The sequence below is a fragment of the Thunnus albacares genome, chromosome 24, assembly GCF_914725855.1.
Source record: "Thunnus albacares chromosome 24, fThuAlb1.1, whole genome shotgun sequence".
Taxonomy (NCBI): Eukaryota; Metazoa; Chordata; class Actinopteri; order Scombriformes; family Scombridae; genus Thunnus; species Thunnus albacares.
The window spans coordinates 17,342,590-17,354,727 of record NC_058129.1 but is presented as its reverse complement, the minus strand read 5'-3'; the positions used below and the strand labels follow the sequence as shown (position 1 = coordinate 17,354,727).

Below are 12,138 nucleotides of genomic sequence, written 5' to 3'. Positions count from 1 at the left end.
TGTGTAGTCGGGGTCACATTTCACATGTCTATGAGTTGTTAACAGCTCCACCAAATAGTGATTTTTCCCTCTAAACTTCTCACATGCTTTCATTTCAATAAATGTTCAAATGATCCAATATTTCAGCAAAAATCAAAGATTAGAGAAAAAGTCTAAAAACTGAAAACAGATTTGTGTATCAGAACTTTGTTTTTTCTTCTTTCCTCTCCCATTAATCATCTCACCACCCCTCAGATTTATCTGCTGACCCTTTGGAGGGGCCCGACCCCTAGGTTGGGAACCACTGGACTAAACTAGCTAACTGTATATAAAGTAGTGTAAACTAGCTCCACCTCCAGCAGCTACAACAGTAACATGCTGCTCTAACACTGATGCTTCACTATTAATAATCTAATGATGTCATATATAATAATATATCAGTCAGAGGGACCAAACCACTACTTTTACTGCAATACTTTAACTACATCAAGCTCATAATACTTATGTACTTTTACTGCAATACTTTAACTACATCAAGCTCATAATACTTATGTACTTTTACTGCAATACTTTAACTACATCAAGCTCATAATACTTATGTACTTTTACTGCAATACTTTAACTACATCAAGCTCATAATACTTATGTACTTTTACTGCAATACTTTAACTACATCAAGCTCATAATACTTATGTACTTTTACTGCAATACTTTAACTACATCAAGCTCATAATACTTATGTACTTTTACTGCAATACTTTAACTACATCAAGCTCATAATACTTATGTACTTTTACTGCAATACTTTAACTACATCAAGCTCATAATACTTATGTACTTTTACTGCAATACTTTAACTACATCAAGCTCATAATACTTATGTACTTTTACTGCAATACTTTAACTACATCAAGCTCATAATACATATGTACTTTTACTGTAGTAGGATTTGTAACTGACTATTTTTACACTGCTGTATTAGTACTTTTGAATCTGAATACTTCTTCCACTACTGTCCAACACAAATCCAACACAGAACGGACTCAAGCTCTAAAGTTGTCTAATCTCAGTGCTTTACCACCAGTTTTTTTACCTGTGTCTGTTCACTGAAATTAAGATACTGCTGCGGTTGCACCAGCAGGCTGTCTGGGTCAAGACCAGGGGTCATTTGGCAGGACAACTGTGCCGTATCAGGATTTGGGATAGCGGTCATCCCTGGCACTGCCCCACCTCCGGGAAGACCCTGATAGAAACAGGAGGATTTGGAGGAGATCTGGTTGCTGGCGGGGTTCAGTCTCTGGCAGGAGGGCGCCTGACTGAGGTGCACTCCATTTACGGGCACGGGAGGGGCGGCATTTCTGAACATACAACTGCTAGGAGGTGCCATAGGAGGCGGTTCAATGCCCTGCTGGACAGGAAACTGAACATTTGAAGTCTCTGCAGTCCTGAACATGGGTGTGCAGTTGACAGCGTTCTGCGTTGCGGCAACCCCAGGAAGAGGATTCCTTTGAAATCCTGACATTTGGTTGATGCAGGCGCCCATTTGTTGGTGTCCATTTGAGATCAGCTGCTGTTGCTGCTGCTGCTGCTGCTGCTGCTCCAGCGGCCAAGACTGTCTCTGATTCTCACTGTTTTGTTTCTGAAGTGCAAAGTGGTTCTGTAAGCAGCTAGACGGGGAAGGATCTGCCGTGAAACCGGGCGCGTTTGAAATATTTTGGGTGTACGTTTCAAAGGTGTCGGCTTGGTTTGAGTTGGGGACAGAGGCGTTCCACTGGTTGCCCTGGAAGTTGAACACAGGGTTTAACTGTATTGAAGCGCTTTGGTCCTGGAGGCCGATGGGTAGGTTGGGCGTCCTCAGCTGGTGGTTCTGCATTTGGTTGGAGTGAAGCTGATTGGTTTGGATTGGAGTCTGCCTGAGCGAGAAAACTCCGTGGTTGTTGTCCTTGGCGGTGACTTGTAAGGTCCTCAGTTGATTCTGTGTCTGAGCGCAAGAGTCCGAAAACGAAGGGTTGAAGGTCATTGGAGCGCCGAGGTTGCCTGTGGTACCCAGATCAGCGTGAAGACCGACAGAAGGGGTGAGGGTTTGCTGTGAGGCGATCTGTTGAAGCGTTGGACCGTTCAAACCGGTAGAGTTCAGCTGAGGAAGATCGGCGTGGGTCAGTTTCATCGTCCCCGGAACTGGAATTTGTTGTCCAGCCATCATCGGCCCTCCGTTGGGTATCAGCTGGTTTGGAGGCTCCAGAGGCCAGCCAAAGTTCTGCTCTACACCTTGATCAGGACCCTGGTTCTGGAGGTCCAACGTGGAGAGGCAGGCTGGTACGTCATCTAGGTTATCCAGCAATTTGAGTCCGCCCTCCTTCTGGAGCTGCTCTTCTACGTATGACAGGATGTCTTGGCTGAGAATGTCGTTCAGGTCTTCGCTCACCTCGCAGTTGTTGGAGCTCATCTTCAGCAGAGTGGTCTCCCAGCTCTTCAGCTCCTCGGGTTCCACGTCCAGGGCATTGGCAAGGTCGTTTTCCTCCAGGATCTGCTGCAGGGTCTCCATCATGTCCTGCACCGTGGCCTCGGACTTCACCAGGCTTCCGACAACAGGTTTGGGTGAGGAGTTTTGCCAGATGTCTCCGGGAACATTGACCGTAGCGTGGGTGTCCTTGAAGGCGACGTCGTTGAGGGAGTTCAGGGCGTTGGCGTTGTTGTGTTCACAGTAGATGGACTGGTCCTGACTCAGCATGCAGCCCAGGATGGAGTCGCGGCTGACGGAGTAATTGTCGATCTTCCTCTGCTTCGGGGCGGAACACGAGTCGGGGACGTCGACGGTCGGAGCCAGATCGTACAGCAACGCCTCTCCGGTGGCGAAGTTGAACGGCAGCTGTAGCCGACGGAGACGCAGTTGTTCTTCCCCTTCTTCATTTCTGTGGCAAACAAGACAAGAGTCAGTCGCTGGTTTGGATGAAAATAAAGCGAAAATACTAAATATTGTAAATATTATATGTGATAAATATTATATGTGCTGCATTTCTCTGTTTTATATCATTGAGAACTTGCAACAAGCATTTCTTACTATTCTACTATCTGAAACTTTTCAAACTAAATGGTTGATCGTGTAATCAAAAATGTAATCAACTGTTGCTCTAATGATAATTTACCTTAGTGACTAAACTACTAATCATTTTAAATAAATAAACTAATCATTTAAGCTCTAAACTGTCAAAATAAATGACAAATGCCTGATCTGAAGTCTTCAAATTCCTGATTTGTTTTGACCAACAGCCAATCTCTGAGGTCCAATTTTTCATTTTAAGTGAAGAAAAGCAGCAAATCCTCATATCATAGAACACAAACGAACAAAACTTTGACTGTTTACTGAATAAATGACTTATATTGACAAACAATCATTTATTCATTTACAGCACTATTTTTAGTACTAGTACAAGCATTACAAGTACTATACTAATAGTACTAATAGTAGCAATAGCAGAATTGCTAGTAGTAAGAGCCAAAGTTTGTAGTATTAGTTTAATTTCATTTAAACACTGTAAGGAAACTAGAGCTCAGCGATTAGTCAATTAATTGATAGTTAAATGCTGAACATTTGTGAGGATTTGCTGCTTCTTCTTCTTCTTCTTCTTCTCTTTTGTGATTGTAAATCCAAATATTTTGGACTGTTGTTGAGGCAACTTAATGACATCAACTTAGCATTTAGGAACATTTTTCTTACATTTTATACACAATATATATTTATTTATAAAACAATAAATCAGCGGAATAATCGAAAGCAAACCTCTCATGTTTTCCTGATGAATCACAAAGAAACACTAAACTAAAACCCTTCAGCTCTTGTCTTGTTGTCAACTTTAGGGAGACTTACGTCAAAGCTCTCTGCCGGGCCACGATGAAGTCTGGTTTTCCTCCTTTAAACACCAGTCTGGCGCTGGCCTGGACCCAGATCCATGACCCAGTTTTGGCCAGTAGCCTGAAGACGGTGAAACCGCTGTCTCCTGTTTTCATCACTGGATACGACACAGAAAAGAGTCAGCCATATCTATCTATAAACCTGTCCATCCACTTATCCATCAGCCTATAATTTTAACCAATTTAACAAAAAGACTTACTTCTCAGGTGGTTGTCGGCGCAGTACATCATGTCTGCGGCGTGGATGAAGTGGTAGCCGGTGCCTCTCGTGCAGAGCTCCGCTTCACTGTAACCCAGAACCACCTTCCCTCTGGAGAAATAATCACATTAACTGTCTGAATTAAACCGTCTATATATCAATTGATGTGATTATAAAGATAAGGAGAGTTTGTCTAACTGTATGGACACTTGTGTTGGAGATTTTAAAGCATGTTTCTATGACTTGTAATTGTTTTAATGTGTTGTTCTTGTGTGTATGAAGATGAATGTTTCTTGTTCTCGTGTCTCTTCTAAAACATACATTTAAATATCAATGAAACTACATAATTAAATCAAGTTAAATGAATAAATTCTTGGTGTTTTTTATGGTTTTCTTGCTCTATGGAAGCAGGATAGTTGCCGATCTGTTGTGTTTGACTGTCGTGACTTTTTAAAGACCAATTTCACAATTTTACTTGTAAGATTTTGGAATAAACGTCAGATTTTTGCTCATGTTTATGTAGAAATGTCTCTACATTAAGACCAGCAGTTTGCTTATGCAGATCTCTTTACTGGTTTCACTCCCGCCTTGTGTTTGTGTGTCTACCTGGCGTCGATGCCCATGGGCGTGAAGTCCAGCTTGTGTTTTGTCTGGAAGATGAGCGTCTTGGTGCGGATCTCCAGGATGGACGGCGGCTGCAGCGGCATGGCGATGGCGAACAGAGCGAGCTGCGGCGGAACCAACGTCCCGTCCTCCGACAGCCGGTTCTGACCGTGGAGGAACTTCAGGCGGCCGCGGAAGTTCAGGGCCTGGAGACGAAACACACGAGGACACACAGAGACTGAAGCAGGAATGGAGATTTGAATGTATCTACGTCAATCTCTGGCCTCACTTTTTAAAAAACATGTAGGTCACTAAATTCTCATGACCCCAGCACTTCGTTTGGTTTACTTATAGAGTCTATTTATACGAGCATGGAGGACGGAGGAGGCTTCAAGTGCTTTTAATGACACAGATATCGAGTCTAAAATCATTTTCTTGAACTGAAACTATCAATGATTGGTTGTAAAACAAAAACAAACCAACGACAAGCAGTTTAAAAATACTTTATGTTTATTGTCATAAATATAAAATTGATTGTTTAAATAAGGAATAATTAGTTAGATGTGAAATTACATCTTTTGAAGAGGAGGGTTCACTCGCTCTAAATATTTAGGATCCATAGTTGGACAAAGATCTGCTGTGTTTAGGTTTAGGAGAGTGATAACAAACCAGATAATTGAATTTTAAGAGCAATCAATTAGGTGTTTTTTAAGAAGTAATTAAGATAAATGGTAAAATAGAGCCACATAACATCACATCAGAAAGACGGTGATTGTGTGACACTAGTTCATAATGCTGAGAATGAAAGATATCATCTTTCTGTTCAGGAACTTTCTCATGTTGCAGCTTTTTCTTAATAATTAACGCTCACAAAACAGTGAAAACAGCCTCTGAAATCATCAGCTTTCAAAATTAAAGGACCATTTCACCAATTTTCCACCTTATCTCTTGCTATACGAATTACATCTGCAGTCATCGTGTCTCTGGGGCGCAGCTGCAAAATCTGTTGTTCTTGTGGCATCGGCGCCGTCATGTGACGTGACGTGTCTCTGGTATTTATCTGCAGTATAATTTTAAATGCTCACTTTCCCAGCCCAGATAACAGATCATGTGGTTATTATTGAGAACCTATAATCTATAACACAATCTTTACTGGTGTGTATTCTGGTGATGTGTGTGCGTGTGTGTGCGTGTGTGTGTTACCAGGAAGCCGGAGGAGTTGTCGAGCAGGCAGCGGAAACGACAGCAGAAGTTTCTCTCCAGGAAGGACGAGTTTTCTGGGGGGATGACCTGCGGGTCGTACGTCATCAAGTTGCTGTTGACCTCGCTGCTGCTCTGCTCACCTGCGGCGACAAAGAAACCGCCGCTGTCACACTTTACTAATGCAAACACACTCAAAATCCTAGCGTTTAGCTGAATTAGTCTACATCATCAATAGGTCTTATTTATCCCAACATACAGTACAGGATGTGCAGCGTAGTGGACTTACTGGGACTCTCTGTGCCGCCGTCGTGCTGGTTCTTATGTGTGTTGAGAGCGAAGTGAAGCTGCCGTCTGAACAGAGCTCGGTCGTCCGTGTGGATCAACTCGAACACGCTCTGATGGACGACGTCCGACTGAAACACAGAAACACGAGATCACAATTTACTGCAAAGTGACAGTTATTAGTTCAAGTCAACGTCCTTTAATGTTCATTAAATGAGAGATTGAAACTAGAGCTGCAACAATAAGATGATGAGTCAATTCTGGGCTTTCAAATGTGATAATTTGCTGCTTTTCTTGGTCTTACATTATAATAAATTAAATATTTTGGGGTTTTGGGCTGTTGGTTGGACAAAAAGACATCTGTTGACGTCACCTTGTGCTCTAGCATATTGTGATATGATGATTTAAAGACCAGAAAACAATCTGCAGATTAATCGATAATGAAAACAAGAGGAGAGTAGAGGAGAACAGGAGGTGTTGGAGCTGCTTTGTGTGTATTTTATGTTGTATTTTAGTGAAACTAATAAGCTGCAGCTATTTTAATTTCGGTTATGATCACAAATGATTAGTCTTTTAGTGAAAAAGTGCATCAAATTTTTGTAAATAAAGTGACCACTGATACGTCGAACATCACAGTATGAAGCTCATTTCATTCATTATAACTGAATAATAAGAGTAAAAACTACAGACAGAACTCTTTGCTTTTGTCTCCTACAACAAAATGAAAATGATATTTTCTCTGTTGAAAACACAGAAATATAAAAAGAATTATAGAAAGACACAAAACAAAAACCTCCAATCACAAGAAAAGATCACGGAAACTACACACTAATAAAAAGTGTCAGAGAACTAAATATATATATATATATATATATATATACACTGTACATAATAAAATAACAACAGTAGTAATAAATGCTGCCCACTGTAAGTCTGGAAAGATTAATATTTATTAACAAACCTCCCTATTTAAAGAGAGTAAAAGTGAATAATGAGGACGAGCTGCTTTCCAAACCGTTGACTCATTCGGTCCCATAAGCTTTTTGGCTGATCTCCAGTCAGCATGGGTATATTAGCCTGGAAGACTTGGCTGCAGCGCACGACTTGGCAGCAGAAACATAAATGTTGATGCTTAGGGTCATGTAGGACTTCCCACAGCGGAGCAGAAAGAGATTTACTCTCCACCTCCAAGACACACACACACACACACACACACACACAAAAAAAAGATATTTTAAAGCTGCATCTGCTGTAAGTGACAAGATATCCACAGGAAGTTTTAGGAAAGAAGATACTTTAAATCATCAGGTTTTTTTTACTGTATTATGTTTTTGTGATCCAGATGTCAAAATTATACAACAGCAGCAGATTTTGTCTCCATCACTACTTCAATTATTCATTTTTTTTGTTGTTTAGTATAAAAATGGAAGGATTTAATATTCATACTCTGAGAAATATAACCGCTTGGAATCCAGATGTGTTGATTAACGTTAAGAATTCTGGAGTTTCACATCATTATAAACCCCATTAAAGGTAAATAAAGGTGTTTAGTGCTGGTTCCAGCTTGTAAAATGTAAAGATTTTATGGTTTTCTTCGTCTTCTTTGATGCTAAACTGAATATTTTTTGGGTTTTGGACGGTTGGTCGAACAAAATAAGACGTTTGGAGACGTCATCAGGGGTATTTTTCACTATTTTATGACATTTTATAGACCAACAATCGATGAATCAAAAACGGCAAATTAATCAACAGAAAACAGAAAAATATGCCTTATTAATCTTATAAGACCCAACAGCAACTAGAATTGACTTTTTGATTTAGCTAACTGTGACTTCTACAGGAAAATTGTGCACGTCGTCAGCTACACAGGCAGTAAAGGACATCCCCGTCTCTCACCGCAAGTTTTTTTTTCTCGAAACATTATAAATATTAAATAACGACTGCAGAGACTATGTGTGTGTGTGTGTTGGCACAAATGTTCAAGACAGCAAGAGCCCTGGCCCTCCTCCAGCTGAGCCCTCAGTCCTCGTTTGGGTTTTAGCGTTTTGTTGGCGAGCTCCGGCTCCTCCAATGTTTGTGCTGGCGAGCTGCGTTCAAGACCAATGATGCAAGTGTAAACACACACAGCGTGAACAATGCTCTCAGCCCTGACAGACCGTCGGGTGGATGAATGCCACTGACTTAAGGCTGGAAAACACAGAGACGCCGTTGTTGCCGAGGACCGAGGTGCCGAGCGAACCACACCTCTCAGCCTCTTTCTGTTACTCAACCGTCGACAAACAAACCCGACAAAACCCTCCTTTGTCAGCGGCGCTGAAAAATGGCTTCGAACTGCTCACCGGGCTTTGTTGAGCTTAAAGCAACCCTGAAGTCAGGATTTGTGGGGGGTTTTCAAGCCAAAATGGAGCTTAAGTAGCTTGAAGCTATAGTTTAACCACTATAGAAGAAGAAAGAAGTCTAATCTAAGGGTGCAACTAGCAACTATTTTCATTATCTATTGACTCGTTGATTATTTTCTCATTAATTGATTCGTCTTTGTTCTGTAAGATGTCAGGAAATGGTGAAAAAAAAGCCAAAGATGACGTCCTGACATGTTTTCTTATGTCTACAACCCAAAGATGTTTAGTTTACTATCATAAAGAAAACTAATGAACCCAGAAAATCAGAGAATTTGAACTTTTTTCTTCTTAAAAAGTGACTGAAAACCATTTGATTGTGATAATAGTTGACTAATTGTTGCAGCTCCTGACTAATCTAACTGGAAACTATACTGGTATGTCTTCCAAACTCTTTTAATATCCTGGTTTATCCCTGAGTGCTCTTCATCTTCCTTTTTTTTTTTTTACTCCGTCTGTTTTCTCTTTTATCGACTTTATAACTGTATTTAGAACATCTCTATAAATAAGGTTTATAATAGTCATAAATAGCGGAAGCAGCTGGATGAATTTTTGGGCTTTACCAGCCTCTGTGGCTTGGAGAACAAAACGTTTCCTGCCCTGATTAGCGTCCTGACTTCAGATCGTGTGGTGAAAAAAAAAAAAAAAAAAAGGCTGTGGTGTGTATGTAAGTGTGTGAGCTGTTTACCACGTGCATTCTCCCCAGGCTACGTCCCCCCCCCACCACCACCCACCCACCCCCTCCTCCCGTCGACTGCAGACATCTTTAACCTCGGTTCAAGCGGATGTGTTTACAAGTCAAGAGTTCACAGCCAACAAAGCAGTTCAGTTCTCATGGACACAAACACACAGACGGACAGACAGACAGACAAGCACATGACTCACATGTGTTTCTCCCGTCTGACCTGTCTGCATGTCCATCATGTTTTCCGCCTGAAATACTTAAGATGTGTATAAACGATGCACAACATGTCCATTTTCTTTCCATATAAAGTAACGAAGCAGCTAAATATTTGAGCTTAAAGTGCTGAGAGGACTATACTGGTGTTTTATCTCCTTCAACTACACATTTTGTTTACTTTACTGGTTTTATTTGGATTTTCTGCAGCACATATCTTAGCAGTGTTTGTCAAATTATTCCCGCTAATGACATATGAGTAGTTGGAGGAGTTTGATAGCATTTTAACTCACTCAAATCTCTTAATGAGTCTTATTAGGTTTATTTCTCAACAAGCAGCTAAAGGCTAGCAGGTAACACTCCAGAAAAACTCGTGAGCAGGTGCGTCAGACTGTGAAAGAAACCAAAATATCACAAACGTTGCACATTTCCTGATTAAAGTCTGAGAACCGAAAGAGGCTGACAGTTTGACAGATTGTTTTTTTTTGGTCCTTTCAGAGTAACTAAAGGCTAAAATAACTACGTGTTTTATCACCTTTTTGCTGTCTGACGAGGCAGAAAGAGTTCAGGCTAAAAGCAGCTGCGGAGAGAGAGAGAGAACTCTAGAAAATCTTGCGAGCAGGTGCGTCGGATCATAAACTTTAACCGTGAAAGAAACCAAAATATCCCAAACATTGAACATCCTGATGAAGCTCTGAGAACCGAAACGTTGTTTATAAATCGAGTGCAAGAGTGTGACAGCGCGCTTTGTGTAGTTATTTTGGCTAAAATAACTACACAAAGCAAGAAAGAGTTTGGCTAAAAGCAGCTGCAGAGAGCACATTTCATTTCAGCTGTTAGTAATTTAACTTTACTTATGATATTTCTCTTTTTCACCAACGTCAGTGAGAGATATGAAGCCTGCTACCTTCTGTATATGTTTTCATCTCTACGCCTTTATATCCTCACTCAGCTGTCAGTTTGAGTTGCTATCTGGCAGCCGGATCAGCACTTTATTGTTGCCTCCATCTTCAGATTCTGATATTTTGGAGCAAGAACTGAAACCACAGTGACTACATGCAGAAATATGGCAGAAAGGAAACATCCCAGAGTTTATTGTGAAAGTGTCAGAAACACTTGAAGTGATACAGAAACAGAGCAACAGGTCTTTGAAGTCAGTAAAGAAATTGAAACATTTTGTCCTGGTTCATAAGCAGTCAAAACAATCTTTTTTGACATGTTTGACATGTTTAGGTGCCTCTGGTGCAAAACACGTTATAAAAACATCTGAATTGATGATATTTTTTTGTAAACACGACGTCGTCCTGATGACAGAAACACCACAAGTGTCCATGTTTACAGAAGAGGTTTGGCGCAGCGAGGCGAGAGAGAGAGAGGAGGAGAGAGAGAGGGCCAAGTAGAGAAAACAAAAAAACAAACAAAAAAGAAAAAAAAAACAACTAATATTCACATCTTTTCATGATGTTTATTATTGTTTTTTTCTTGTGACACCATAGCTCATGAATGCAGCAGACGATTAATTATCAGAGGATGTCAGAGTGTCTTCGGTTTCTCACCACAAGGGACAGTTTTCAACAACAAGTCTCTCTTTAGCTTTTGTAACTGCATGTGACAGAAAGGAACAACATGTTCGCTGCGACAGCTTCACATCTCCTCCACGACAAAAAAAAAACACGAAGTGAAACCGACCGCTTCATAGAAGGTAGGAAATGTGTAGAAAACACGTAACGGTGCGCTCCTTAAAAAAAAAGGAAGAGGAACAACAAGAGTTCAGGAGGTCAGAGAAGAAGAAGAAAAGGTCGCGGTGAGGTAAAGAGTCGTTTTCCGGATGACTTTAATTTTCCTTTACTTAAACTCAAAGTGGACACTAGTGAGTTTCACAATTCCTTTATAAACTTTTTAAAAAGGCCAGTTATTTCCCAGTGTGTGTCACAACGCCGGACGCCAACACACACACACACACACAAACACACACACACAAAACAATACAGAAGGGAAAATATGATGAGTTCAGTTAATCCGACACAAACACAGACAGCGTCGGGCCAACCGTTGGGTAACATCACCGCCAGTGGAAGCAACATTTAATAGTTGCTCAATGAGCCTTTCATTATGTTTTTACTGAGGAACCACAGAAAAACATCTCCGACGTTAGCTGTCATGTTGCACTGCGAGGACGGATATTTTGATTATATCAGAAAATATGTTGTATTGGGTTTAATTATTAACAGTTAAAGTTATTATTCTGCAAGACGTCACTGAGTTTCGTGAGTTGCTAACACGATCAATTAACAGGAAACAGCTTTTCATATTCTTTTTGTTGCATAAGTGTCACTTTTCATTCTTTTCGTAAGAGATTCTCTGCAACATTGATGATCTTCCTGCAGCCTGCAGTGAAAGTATATTGATTAGGAGTGAAATGGAGAGGTATTGTTCCAGTCTAACTGTATCACAGCTGATAAATTCGTCATCACATCTCCTATAATAAAAAAAAGAAGGTGGGACGGCCCTCCTTAACAAACTGCATTTTATGTGATTTATCTATAAGCCTCATTACCTCTGCTGTCTCAGCTGAACCACATGCTCACACCGAGCTTGTAAGAACTGGTTTCTGCTGATGTGAGTGAACCGCAGGAAAACTTTGAAATCGAAATCTCTCATCTCAC

The 12,138-nt window shown here is 40.7% G+C and overlaps 2 protein-coding genes across 3 annotated transcripts in view; both read right to left on the bottom strand.

Moving 5' to 3' along the window:
- Positions 1 to 12,138, bottom strand: part of LOC122976244 — a 1,153,509-nt gene that overhangs the window by 883,055 nt on the left and 258,316 nt on the right. The gene's annotated exons all lie outside the window — the stretch shown is intronic.
- Positions 1 to 12,138, bottom strand: part of LOC122976247 (aryl hydrocarbon receptor-like) — an 85,006-nt gene that overhangs the window by 6,508 nt on the left and 66,360 nt on the right. For both annotated transcript variants that reach the window (XM_044344628.1, XM_044344627.1), the window contains 6 exons: positions 6,183 to 6,309; positions 5,897 to 6,036; positions 4,697 to 4,899; positions 4,092 to 4,201; positions 3,848 to 3,989; positions 1,073 to 2,891 (listed from right to left, as the gene is read on the bottom strand). In XM_044344628.1, the coding sequence (XP_044200563.1) occupies positions 1,073 to 2,891; positions 3,848 to 3,989; positions 4,092 to 4,201; positions 4,697 to 4,899; positions 5,897 to 6,036; positions 6,183 to 6,309 (2,541 nt within the window). The remainder of the gene's footprint in view (positions 1 to 1,072; positions 2,892 to 3,847; positions 3,990 to 4,091; positions 4,202 to 4,696; positions 4,900 to 5,896; positions 6,037 to 6,182; positions 6,310 to 12,138) is intronic.